Raw genomic sequence first — 14161 nt, 5'->3', positions numbered from 1 at the left:
AAAACTCCATAAACACATAAACAAGCATGAGGAGGCTCTGGTACCATGTAACACTAACACCTTTGTGCATGCTCGAAGCCTGTCATCTCTTTTGGGTACATTTAATCAATTTGAATCAACTATTACCCTCGCAGGCATTGAGTTGAGTCAAACAGTAAAAATTTTCAGGCATTGATGGCGGCCTCAGTCATCAAGAATTGAATGCCCTTCAATATCGCATAAATAAAAGCATACACCGCATAACCTGGACTGATGAGAAATATCACTCCATTCACTTTAACATCCTTCGCAAGCACAAGTTAACACTATGATGGTTACTTTTATGCACATCTAAATGTGACCCTAGGTGTGCACTGATTTGAATCACCGAGGAGGATTGAAACATAAACTGTAATGCTGTCAAAAGGTAGAATCTACTTCAAGCTCCAACTTCAAACATCATCAGTGTATTTTTCAGCAACCATGTGATTCTAACAGCCATTATATCTTTTGTTTTTTTACAAGGCCCATCCCATATCTTTCAAAACTTTATGGACATCTAAGTCTGTAGATTTTTATATGTATGGCTGGCATCAAAAGGCGTGTGATTACAGAACAAGATCCCCTGCATTGACATGCTCTTTAAACTACTCATGATAGCAAGGCTATTTTCTCTACCATGAAATTCCAAGGTGCATTCGAAAGATAAATTTCTTTTTTTTTTTTTGTATCATGTAATCTAAGAAAACTTCAGTCTGTACAAGTTGCAGTTTCTTTGAGAGGGATGACATACAAAATTTCTAAATGAAGGGTGGATCTTTCCTACAAACCTATGGACTTACAAAGCCCATCAAGAAGTAAATGCTTTCATTTTGCCATGAGAACGTTGTGCTTGTTATATCCCCCTATTCTTTAGAGATTGTCTGCAAACAATTACAACGCAATTATTTCTGATATGCCACATCAAGCAACAAATGCATAATCCACTTGCAAATGCAGAACTATGCCCTAATTCACCTGATTTAGGAGCCTAAGAGCCGCACCCCTCGTGAACTTCCTTGCGAACAGAAAACATGGTCGAAGCGTTTCATTACTACTGCACCACTCTGTTCGGAATTCCGTTTCATAGTAAACAGATTTGATGCCCTGTTAAAAGACAAATTACTTCAACAGACTTTCCAACTTTAGAGTCTCATGACATCCCCCTTAAACGACTTATTGGATGATCCAGCCAACATCAGCCACAAAGCACCTATATCCACACTAGAAGTGCACCTCTCCAGCCCATTTGCTGCTGAGCTTCAACCAGGCCCAGCTGGCCATATTCACTTCCTCCAGGCCCAGCTCTAGGGGGGCAGGCTGGTGGGATCTGGAGACCCCTGCCAGCAATGACAGCCTCCCACATGAGCAGAAGCATGGCTGCCAGGTCAGCGCCGCGGGGCACGCGCGCGCAGGGGGCGGGGGGGGGGGGGGGGGTTTGGGGGGGGGATGGTTTGGGGCATCATTGTGCCATTCTGACTGTTGTACAAAGTAATGTGCACACAAGCTGGTGGTGGAACAGAGTCAGAGACTAGTGCTAAGGCATTTCTCTGTGCACAAACAGAGGTGGGAGAAACCCTTTTGGCAGAAAGTCGCTTACACATGAGAGATCACTAAACAAGTACAACTCTAGATGCATCAACACAAAGACTTGCCATTAACCATTGCATGAGATCAAATCATTTCACTTATTTCAAGGAGATGCAGCTCTCTGTGACTTCAAAAGTCTTATATTCATTCCACGAGCATCTGGGCTGGTGAAGTATTTCACCTGCAAAGGATGACAACCTGGGTTTGATACCAGCCAACCTAACAGCTGCTGAACGCACTATAACTAATAATGTCCCCACCCAAACAAGAATTCTTATTTTTTTTAGAAAAGGGAAGCTTGCAAACCTTATCCAATTACACACCACTAAATTTGTAACAATTAGAGTTACTTCTAAGGCAAGACAGCTTTACGAAGTACACACCTTGATACCATTAATAAGCTCAAGATTTGCATCGGAATATGCAAAGGTGACAGGATGCCATCCCTTTCTTTCCCGGTCCTTGCCTGATTGGTTCCATAACGTGTATGTAAGAGTCCTCCGTTCGATCTCACCTTCAAATCCTCTTATCTGGTCTTTTCCACAAGAGATACAGAATCGAACATCTTGTCAGTTAAAAACCTTGTACTTGAATTGAAGTCGAAACAAGGGAATCATACAAACATACAAGCAAGCAAGTATGCATGCGTGAGTGTGTGAATACACATACATTCATACATGTGTATGTACATGTATGCATGCACGTGCACGTGTAGTCTTACCTCTTCTAATCTTCTTGTTATTTATTTACAGTGATGCTATTAAAGGCTTCTTGCATGTTTATCTAATCTCAAACCATGGAGGATTCAGTTAGGTTAGGACTTGATTAGAGTCTACAAGCATCAAAAGTATTCTGGGGTAACCTTGCACATGAAGACTAAAATTTATTACACTTCAGAAAGGTGAGCATTGAGTTGCAGATAAGTGCTACACAAACCCAGAGCATGAGGAGCTATAATCTACAAAACAAGCCTTCGTCAGCATGCTCTAAATATGGTGCATAGCACAAGTTGATACCTTTTTTTTCCCCGAGTAATCAATACCATTTACAGCTGTGAGGCTCCCCTAAGAGGCTTAACTTGGGCCATGCTCGGTCTTAAGGTATATCAAGTATCAACTATTGATGTGTTTTTGCAGTGAATATCTTAGAAAAGACCCCACAAATTGTTCCCCTCCTGCTTGATCTTTCTGAAGACTAAGCAATTGGATTAAATGAGTGACAGGATTGAGGCTATTTCGAGCCACCTTCAACTCCCCATTCAACAGCAGACAACATTTCTGTTCTGCAAATATTAACATACATATACGGTCATCAGCAACACGGAAAACAGTCCTTGTGTCAAAGTGCCCTTTCAACATATGTAAGTGTCCTCTTGGCTGTTCTGCCTGTTAAGCTCTTTGAGTTCACATATACAGATAAAACCTTCATACTACAAGAGAAAGATCTGATCTGATTGTCAGTAGTTGAATAGATTTCTATACCATGCTCTCAAGTTAATACGGAGAATCTGCATCCTCAGATGATTAGTCTATTGCCTGGCATGGCATGCTCAGCTCTTTCATTGAATCTTCAATGTGCAGCTCTAGGTGATTTTCTTTGTCCCTCACTACTCTCCAGTATACCTTGTACCATGGATTGAATGAAGCTGAGGTTAGAGCCTACGGCTAAGTGCAAAGCCTTGGTAAATATTAATAGTGATTAATGTGGGAATAAACAAGTGCTAGATGTTTGAGTAGACTAGCACTGAATGTAAGCCTTAAATAAAGCGGTTCCAATGTGTGTGATAACCAAGAGTTCACGGATTGGAACCAAGGAGCCAAAAAAGTTATGTATTGGCTCTCTATCAGTATACACAGGAATCATATTTAGCATATGTGGTGGCATCACATCTAGCATATGCTTAGAATATATAATGAGGTCTGTCCTATAAAAAGGCCCTACTTCTAGAATGAATTTATGCTTTCCACTACATCTTGTACTTCCTCAATCCCTTTAATATTGTGTTGATTCTGTTGTTGATTATCATCTCTCTCCCTCTTCTCCCCACTAGTGTGTGGTTGCACTCAAGGCACTAGCTAACATTTTGGTATCAGAGCCATGGGGCTTCACGTTAATATCCTGCCGCCAATACACAGCTATGATGTGCTGCATATTTGGGGATTCTTGTTCATAAGGGGGGATTTTCTAAGGTGGAAGCATCCATAGGCACTCTTGTTCTTGTGCAATACTCCCCCAGTCTTGAGTTAGCTCATTGAAGTATACACCCTGTTTGTGGTATACTTCAGCGATCGCACCTTAAATCTCGTCATACCACGTGCCTTGTGTGCACACTCTCGTAACTCTCTTTTTCTCATATTTTCCCAAGAGTCACATCAAAGGGAGGCTTTCCTGGTTCTAGTTCTTTCGCCAACTTTGGGAAATCTTATACTACTGCGAGAATGTTGCAAAGAGCTACTTCCACTAAGCTTTCTGGATTTGGTGCATTCATGAAAACTGAAGATCGGCTTGATAGTCCCAACTACTCATTATGGAGTTTCATGCTAAAGAATCTCTTAATTGCCAAGGGGCTATGGGAGATTGTCATAGGGCAAGAGCCTCGTCCTGCTACACCAACTCCTCGCACCTTGACATCAAGAGTGACTCAAATTGTGGCACAAGTTGTGCCAAGCATTATAGCACTGCCTCCTGGACCCACTGAAGACCAAAGACAGTGGGATGCCCGTGATGCTCAAGCAATGGCCATGATTACTCTTTTAGTCAAGCGCTCAATTGTACCTCACATCCGATCCTACAACTTTGCAAGGACTGCCTAGGTGGTCCTTGAGACTATGTTCCAGTCCCGTAATGAAGCACGAGTCATGTATCTGATGCGGAAGCTGGACGACTTGACCAAGAACGAAGCTGATTCCATTGTAGATCATCTTACCAAGGTACCATACCTAAAAGAACATCTGTTGAATATAGATGAGATAGTGTTGATAACAAAAAACTAGTCACCACCATTCTTAACTCCTTATCTGAGTCCTATCACAGTTTCCATACTTCTCTGAATCTCTCTATGAGAGGAGGGGGCAAACCTATATCCTTGGAGGAGTTGGTTGGATTACTTCTCCAAGAGGAGCAAACAAGGAAGAATAAATCCACGGGTGATGCAACCAAAGAAGACCAAGCCTACTTCTCCAGGGACAAAGCAAAGTGGACTCTTCACAGGGGGACACCAAGAAGAAGAAAGGAAAGTGTCACTACTGCCACACGCTAGGGCACTACATCAAAGAGTGTCGGGACTCGGAAGAGGCTCGCAAAGCTGAAAGCTCATAAAGACTCTGCAAATTCCGCTTCTTCTACCTCCGACAACAAGAAGCAGCAACTAGAAGATAAAGTAAACCTAGTCCAAGATGACTGGGCTTTCTAGCCACATTTTCACTTTGGAGAAGAATGTTAAATATTAATAGTGATTAATGTGGAAATAAACAAGTGCTAGGTGGTTGAGTAAACTAGCACTAAATGTAAGTCTTAAATAATGCAGTTCCAATGTGTGTCAACAACAGCTAGTATGTACAAGTCTCTTGTGTAGGAACAGCCTCTTAAAAGGCATATTTGCTGGTGGCATATGTGGTGGCATCATACTTAGAATATGTGGTGGAATCATATTTAGCATACGTGGTGGCATCGAATCTAGCATATGCTTATCAGGGTTGTTTTCGTGCGGCGTACGACGGCATATCATACGGAATACCGTACGGATTTTTTCAGAAAAAACTTTTTTTTTCAAAAATATTTTTTTCCCCCAAAAAAAAAAATTGGTAGGTAATGGTCTTTCTTTTGCTTATCTATGGCTGTTTGAGCTTCCTCTGTACTATGATGCTTCTCTCCTTTCTAAAATACTCTATATCTGCACTTGGAAATACCTAATTTTATAAGCATTTTTTTTAAACACCGTATTTTATCGTACAATAAGAAAAAAAATTACATCGTACCGCATTTTCCCATACATTATCGTATCGTACGAACCGTACGGTATCGTACCTGACAACTATGATGCTTATAATATGTAATGAGGTCTCTCCTATAAAAAGGACCTACTTCTATAATGAATTTATGCTTTCCACTACATGTTGTACTTCCTCGATCCCTTTAATATTTTGTTGATTCTCTTGGTGATTATCATCTCTCTCCCTCTTCTCCCCACTAGTGTGTGGTTGCACTCAAGGCACTAGCTAACAAGCCTAGGATATTGATCGAATGCTTCCATATAATTGGAAGACACGTTTTTGTAAACGATGTAAAGAGACTTGATAAAAAAGCATCTTATTATAAAACAAACATGTAAAAGCATCACCATAGACTCAATCTACATTGTTAATTGAATCTATGGCATAGTTGTCAAAACATCCCAATAAAATGGAAACGGCAACCCCAAAGCGTTTTGAAAATGGTAAAAAATGAAAATGTGCAGTCCTCATTGTTTCTTTGATCTTCCGTTTGAGCTCCTTCAGCTTAGAGTATTTGCAGAAGATGAGCATTCCTCAGTACTTGTCCAGAAGTTATTTGAAGTGTGCACCACAATGGCAATGACAGGACTACACTTGGGACAGCCCTCACGATCTTTCTAGGTAGGACATTATTTGGACAAGTGCAAGCTTAGTAATGTAGCGGTTAGCCTATCCCAACTTGCCAACAACGCTTCCAACATTGCAGTCAACAGTGTTGGAAAAGGTTGGCTGCCTAGTTGGGATGCAAACGTCCCAACGGGTTGGCAACAACTTCCTCCCCAGCAAAAACGTGAGATTGAGATTGGGACCTTGCCAACACCAAATTTTGACAACTATGATCTATGGTCAATATTGAGAACACAATTTACTATACAGAATAGAAGTGTAAAAGTATGACCGTAAGTCAAATCTACATCATTGATTGAATCTAACAATAAATATCGACGGCACAAAAGCTTTGTTTTTTTCCAGAGTTTCCCATGACTGTGCCTGAGCAACTCCATTTGTTTGATTTGATGAAAAGAGTGACGTGTTTTTACTGTGGTCTCTTGCTTCTCTTAAGAGCCCTGGTTTCACCAGCATGCCTAGGTGAGAACGTTCCAAGATAGTTACATATAGTGAATGAGGATTTCGTATATTCACTTGTTGCAAGCAACCAGCATTTGATGATAAGATTCCAAAAGCTTCATGTCACTTGGTAATAATCGCACAACACGCTGCTTGCACCTAACCACTAAGCAAGCTGCAGATCATCAACAATGCAGCTTTCATAACCTTTAGAAATACAACTATGCAGTGCAGCTCATAGAGGCAGTCAAGCAAAGTACAATAGTAGCATAGCCTGCTGTGGTTTTCCTTAGGCCTTTTCCTGCATTGCAGCTGGTTTTATGGTGTAGAAAGCACATGGCAAGAAGCCCTCAGTTCTAGCAGCAAGCGGCACCTCAGCCCAAGCAGCTGGGTGCATCATCTTGGCTTTACATTTGATGGCACTTGTTGGCAGTTTCTGGTCTACACATCAGCACAAAAATTTTCGTTGGAGGTGCATGACAGCTGCAGATTTGGGGTGTAGATGTTTAGTAAGTCATCAATAGTGTTCCTTGCAAGATCTGGTGAAAACCTTGACCTTGCACAAACCACATTTTCTTGTTTCTTCTAGAGACTAAAGATTGAACACTTTTGGTATTCTCTCCATTTGATACAATGAGATCATTCTTGCTGTACCATATTCCTTGGAGGAAGATTGTCGAGAGCAGATGGGCTACCTCCGTGGCTCTCGTGATGCTTTTCAAATGTAATATGTTGGCGACCCTCTTGCCTATAAATATATTTAGAAAATGAAACTACATATTTCCATAAGCTCCTTTGAGTTAATGCTTGTTGCTTATACCAATCACTTTATAAAGATAGGAACAGGGATGACTCTTACTGACAGCAACGTCTGTACATAATGCTCATCTGGTATGCAATTGTGCTGCTTTGACGGATCCCCATTCTGAACAACCAGAGCAAGCATTTGAGAAGTAGTAAGTATCTACATAACCATCTTATAAGGCATTTACAAGATGGACTCTATGACAGCTAAAAATAAAGGGAATTTAAAAACAAAACGAAGTGGATTGATCTACCGTGTACTGTTGCCTCCAAAATTCTGGTAATGGGCGCCTCTGGAAACACAGAAATCAATATAAGTTCGTCAAATTTTTCTACCTTACAACACAGATAAAATATTGAATCATATGGGAATAACATTTCATATGATTCCTGCAAAATATAAAGGCTCTTGTGCTTTTTAGTTTTTTGCCTGAGAAATGGCTACACCTGTCCTCACATTCAATACAAGGACCTTAACAAGGATTAATAGATGTCTAACTGTGCTCTAATGGATAAATCAACATTATCAAACTCATAAAGAGATAACAAGCATCAGCAAAAGACACCAATCCGTGTGGTTCACTTACTTTACAATGTTCTTGGAAAAAAGGGAAGACATCAGCATCAAATGCAATAACCGCTGCATGATCACGCTTTAAAGCAAACCACTGCATCCAAAGAAAATTACCCAACTGTTCAGAAGGAATATGAAGTGATGCAAGAAATCTGTATGATCAGTCCTTAAATAAACACAGTAATCCTATGCTTGGAGGGCTTCTTTTTCTTCTTCTTTCTTTGGAGGAAGAAACGCAGGGGTAAGGAGGGGGGAAAGAGGGGGGGGAGGGGGGGGGGGGGGATGTGGAGCGGGAGAGAGAGACATGAAATGGATTTTGGCATTCCACTTTAGGACTTCGCTTTATTTGATATTAATTATGAGATATTCTTGTTTTGCAAGTTCAGATTTAACGCAAGTACCACAGATTTGTTGAACTGGAGCTCCCCGGATCTTTGGAACTCTACTTTCAGGATGCACACCAGTGGAACTCCACTTTAGTGGACCAGTGGAGAGTGAACTAGTGGAACTCCACTTTAGTGGACCAAAGGAGAGTGGACACTAGACCAAAAGAATCAAGTACTTCAACGGCTACTTCAAGCGGCATGCATCAAATTATCCCACCACAAGTCACTGTTGGCGCAAGTCACTGTGGGGATGCTCACCCCTGCACCACTTACCAGAATCCACCTAGAGACTCTCCAGGCTAAAAAGGTGTTACAACCCCATGGATAAACATAAGCAAAAAAACACAAGTGATTAGTACAAACCCCCTAAGAGGGTGCAGGCTAGCTCACCTCCCAACCATAGGTTCTATGCTTCGAACCGCCCCCGAGCCAGAGAAAGGTCTGATTCCCAAAGATCCATGCCAACCTGCCCCACAAAGGCCTTCTACGTGCCAATCTATGCTCTGCCACATGTGTGGTTGGAGTCTTGGATGAACTCTGACGAATAGAGAGGTTATGACAATAATAACCCATGTTTCACTTATATAGTGCCCATTGCTACTAAAAATAACCATCCAGTTATAGATAGCCAGTACACATAGATTTATAATAATAACCCTGGCCGCCCATATTAGTCTGCTTCCTCCTAATCCCAAGACTCCCCTAACCTTGTCGAATTAGCACTAAATACGTAACATACTTCCCCCCCTCAAACGTTTCCACTCTTGGAAACAAAAATTTATCTAAGAAAGAAAACTGGGAAACCTATGCTACAAACTAGCAACTGGCTCCCAAGTCGAGTTCTCCTCTATCCTATCTTTCCACTTAATATTATACTCAAGGATCAACTTATTTGTAAGCTGTCTTTCCAAAAATCAACCACCGTTTGCGATTCATATGGAACATAAGACAAGTCCTCAACCTCAACAAGCTCTAGAGGAGTCACAATGCTACCCTCACCTCCCAGCATCTCTTTCAGTCCACTGACATCAAAGACTGGACTTTCCCTCCTAAGACATTCCCACTCTTGGAAATAAACACAAGAAACTCAAACTACATCTCACAACTGACTCCATAATCTGGTCCACCATGTCTGCTCTTTCCACTCGTAACCATAGTCACAAGGAACGGGGGACGGGGACGGGGGACGGGGACGGGACGGGGGACGGCCATAAGTAGGGAACGGAGACGGGGGAGGGAACGGCACTCAAAAAATACTTTTTTTTAAAGTTTTTCTACTCTACACTTATTCTACTTTGGAAGTACATCAAAATGAGCACAAATTTACATAAAATGGTAAGCTTTTGAGTCATATTAACACCGGATGGTGGCCAATTGTGGCCAGATAGCATGAGACGATTCTGGAGAAGGTTGGCACACTGCCAACCAGGCTACATGCATATGCGGTGAGTTATTATACACCTACTGCATATGGGCTGTAAATTTTGGGTCCGTTGCGGCGCGCAGTTTCACACCAGCCTACTTGGGGGAAGGTGCGGAGGGGGGCGTGAGCCCCTCTCTGCAGGGGGTCCGGGGGGGAGTTGGCCTGCCCTGCCCATACTGCTCCACACCATCACTGTCCGTACAGACAGTCGCCTTCAGTCGTACATTCCGTACAGGCGCCTGTCTTGTTCCATACTCTGCTCCGTACTCTGTCCGTACTGGTCCCCGCCACCAGCTGCACCAAACGTACAGGCTCTTCGCCTGTTCTGAACTATACCCGTCAGCACATACAGTCGCTCTGCTCCGTACACAGTCGCCCAGCCCCGTACAGTACCTGCAGGCGACCTACACTCGCCGTCAGCTGCTCGCCCAGCTCCGTACAGTACCTGCTGCCGTGTACCTGCTCGCCCAGCTCCATACAGTACCTGTCGACTGCTGTTTCAGTACAGTACCTGCTAAGTGTACTTACTCCGTACAATCATCGTACAGCCGACCTGCTTCCGTACAGCGTGCAGTCGTGCAGTCGACCTGTACCTGCACTATACCGTACACTAGTTCCATACTGTCTACAGCCGCCTGTACCTGCAAAATCCCATTTGTGGTAAGCTTTACTAGTTCTGAAATTTGGGCATTTTCTCTGTGAAAATTTTCTGGCAGATACAGGCAGATTTTCTTGCAAAGAAATCTCTACAGGTTTTTTGCAAGGTTTAGGGTGCACTAACTTTGGGCATTTTTGGGCATTTTGGCACTGTGTGAGCCATCTTTGCTGCTCTACTCAGTCAGTGGTGCGTTGTGTTGCACATTCAGAGGATTGACAGTGCAGGCATCTTTGGGTCAGCTGTATTCAGTGGAGTACAGTTGCTTTCAAGGTTGTTGCTATTGGGTTTTTTGATACACAGGTACAACATTGTGCATTGGCATAATGGCAAATCAACAGCAAAGTGATGTATTCACGTATTTGTCTAAGGAAGACAAGTTGGACGGCATGAACTACTCCTTGTAAAGTTTTATGTTGAGAAATGTGCTCGTGGCAAAAGGTCTTTGGGATTTTGTTAGTGGTGATGAACCACGTCCAAGTCCATTGGCTCCAGAGACTCCTCCCCAAGGGGGTGCTCGTGGATGAGGACAACAGGTACAGGCGCCAGGTCAGCCATTGCCTGTTCAATGAACAAATGCTCAAAAGACATGGGATGCCAGAGATGCACAGGCCTTGTCACTTATTGCATTGTCAGTACAGAGGTCTATTATACCTCATATTCGTTCAGCTGGCTCTTCACGGAATGCATGGGTGACTTTGGATCAGATGTATGCTGCTCGTAATGAGCCTCGGATCTCGTTTTTGAAAAGAGAGCTGGAAAATCAGAAAATGCATGAAGGAGATGATATGTCTAGCCACTTGAACAAGCTGCAGGATTTGAGAGAGCAACTCATCAATGTGGATGAGATTATTCCTGAGACACAGCTTGTGTCCACCATCTTGAACTCTTTGCCAAGATCTTACTTGGCTTTTCATACCTCTTTGAACCTCAGCATGAGGAATGCTGTTGAACCCCTTAAGTATCAGGAACTTGTTGCTCTCTTGCTACAAGAAGAGCAAATCAGGAAGAACATGAATATGAACACAAGTGCTGAACAAGCATTTACTACAGGTCAAAAAGGGAAAGGCAAATCTCAGCCAAAGAGTTCAAATCAGAATTCAGGTGATGGTGGTTCATCTCAGGATACCAAGAAAGGTGATGGACAGCCCAAGAAGAAGGGCAAATGCCATTACTGTAAGAAGCCAGGTCACTACATCACAGAGTGTAGGAAGAGGATTGCCAAAGCGAAGGCAAAGGAATCTGGGATGTCTGTAAATGATGCCTCTAAAGCTCCTCCGGAGACTGCTTCTTTTGTTGAGGACAAGGATTACTGTTTCTACACATGCAGCTATGATGCCTCTTGAGCATGCATGTACTTGGTATTTTGATAGTGGTGCTTCAAAGAATATCACATCTCGCAGGGATTTGTTTTGTCATGTAGGCCCTGCCCCTGTTGGCTAAACAGTTCAGTGTGCCAATAATGCTTCATATCTAGTTTGTGGCATTGGGGAGATTCAGCTCACAGCCATTGATGGCTCTATTCTTCGCCTTACAGATGCCTTATATGTACCAGGGATAAAGAAGAATTTGTTGTCCATTTCTTCTTTAGCACAGTGTGGTATGCAAGTCCACTTTGATGATGACAAATGCATGGTCAGAGACAGCTAATGCTTTGACCTTGATGCTTACTGGTACATTATGTCATGGACTTTATCAGTTGGATGCTTTTCAGCCAGTGGATCAGTCTGCTTATAATGCATTCACTCTTACTCCAGCTATGGTTGATGCGGAGTTATGGCATGCTCACATGGGGCATGTAAATTTTGGTAGTCTTATGCTTATGCAGCGACAACATGTTGACAGACCTACCTCTTATGGAGAAGCCTCCAGATCACATATGTGAAGGATGTATTTCGAAAAAAATGCATCGGTTTTCCTTTCCACGTGATCAGGCTCTATGAGCAACTGCAAAGTTGCAGCTTATACACAGTGATCTTTGTGGTCCCTTGCAGACGAAGTCATTAGGAGGTTGCTTCTATTTTGCTACATTTATTGATGACTTCTCTCATATATGCTGGGTCTATCCGTTGACACAGAAATCACAGGTATATGATGCATTTTTGGCCTTTGTAGCACTTGCTGAACCAGAGTCAGGATGCAAGGTTAAGACTCTCCGTTCTGACCGAGGAGGGGAATATGTGTCACACATGTTGAATTCCTTTCTTGAGAGTAGAGGTATCAAACATCAGTATACTACTCCTTATACTCCACAGCAGAATGGGGTTGCAGAAAGGAAGAATCGGTCACTCATGGAGATGGCCAGATGTATGTTAAAGGCAAAGAAGCTACCACATATCTTTTGGGTGGAAGCTGTTATGTGTGCTTGTCATATTTTGAATCGATGTCCCACTAAGGCATTGGTTTCCATTACTCCTTTTGAGGCTTGGCATGGCCGCAAGCCTTTAGTATCACATTTTCATACTTTTGGGTGTCTTGCATATGCACACATACCCAAAGAAAGAGTTGAGGAGGAAGTTGGATGATAAAGCCACAAAATGCATTTTTGTTGGGTATAGCCGTGAGAGCAAGGGCTACCGGTTATATGACCCACTATCCAAAAAGATATTCACTAGTCGGGATGTGATTTTTGATGAAAAATCTGAAATATCCATGGCTGGTTATGATGTAAATCAGGCTGAAAATGATGTGTTTGAAGGTCTACTACCTATGGAGTTTCATTCCACAGTTGGTGATCCAACCCATGAGGGTACAGGACAGCCAGCAAATCATGAAGGTGGTGCAGAAATTCAGCAGGCTATTGAGCCAGAAGTTGAGCCAAATATGGGGCAGCAGGCTCCACAGGTCAGACACATACCTAGATGGTATTTGAGGACATTACAGGACAGCCATCTAGAGGGTCCTCTTGCTGGTCATACTCGTAGGGAGACACGGACCAATGAGCATGCACACATCATGGATTTGAATATAGTTACGGCAGCCAGTTTACAGGATGATGATGAGCCTGATTCATTTGTGGGTGCACGAGACAATGTGCATTGGAATAAAACCATGCAGGATGAGCTTGATTCTATTAAAAGGAATCAAACATGGGATTTGGTTGATCTGCCCAAAGGCAAGAAAGCCATTGGTACTAAGTGGGTCTATAAGTTGAAAAGACATGCAGATGGATCCATTGACAGGTACAAAGCCCCCGTCTAGTTGCAAAGGGCTATGCACAGAAGAAGGGCATTGATTATGAGGAGACATTTGCTCCTACATCCCGTATGTCGACACTTAGGTGTGTCATTGCATTGGCTGCACATCGTGGTTGGGTTGTTCACCAGTTGGACATCAAGACTGCTTTCCTACATGGGGACCTCGAGGAGGAAGTTTATGTACATCAGCCCATAGGTTTTGCAGAACATGGTCATGAAGGGAAAGTATGCAAGCTGAAAAAGGCCTTGTATGGTTTGAAACAAGCTCCACGAGCTTGGTATGCAAAGATAGATGCTTTCCTACTCACTCAAGGCTTTGTAAACACTCCATCAGAAGCCACTTTATGTAAAGAAAGAAGAGAAAGATCTGCTGGTCATCAGCCTCCTTTATGTAGATGATCTTTTGTTCATGGAATCAAATGATGACAAAATTGCAGCTTTTAAAGAGATACTG

At 42.7% G+C, this 14161-nt stretch overlaps 1 protein-coding gene across 2 annotated transcripts in view; it reads right to left on the bottom strand.

Moving 5' to 3' along the window:
* Nucleotides 1-421: 421 nt before the first annotated feature.
* Nucleotides 422-14161, bottom strand: part of LOC147624512 (glycosyltransferase BC10-like) — a 66268-nt gene continuing 52528 nt past the window's right edge. The window contains exons 7-12 of one of the 2 annotated variants that reach the window (XM_086819533.1): nucleotides 8060-8140; nucleotides 7727-7765; nucleotides 7528-7593; nucleotides 1992-2138; nucleotides 997-1125; nucleotides 422-902 (exon numbers count right to left, since the gene is read on the bottom strand). In XM_086819533.1, coding sequence (XP_086675659.1) covers nucleotides 885-902; nucleotides 997-1125; nucleotides 1992-2138; nucleotides 7528-7593; nucleotides 7727-7765; nucleotides 8060-8140 — 480 coding nt within the window. In that variant the 3' untranslated portion in view covers nucleotides 422-884. Of the gene's footprint in view, nucleotides 903-996; nucleotides 1126-1585; nucleotides 1790-1991; nucleotides 2139-7527; nucleotides 7594-7726; nucleotides 7766-8059; nucleotides 8141-14161 lie in introns of those variants that run through there. The other variant, XM_086819534.1, reaches the window with a different exon arrangement.

Source organism: Cibotium barometz, chromosome 25 (genome assembly GCF_041138505.1).
Source record: "Cibotium barometz isolate CiBa-2024 chromosome 25, ASM4113850v1, whole genome shotgun sequence".
Lineage (NCBI taxonomy): Eukaryota > Viridiplantae > Streptophyta > Polypodiopsida > Cyatheales > Cibotiaceae > Cibotium > Cibotium barometz.
The sequence above is the reverse complement of the archived record's forward strand: the minus strand, read 5'-3'. Positions and strand labels throughout refer to the sequence as shown.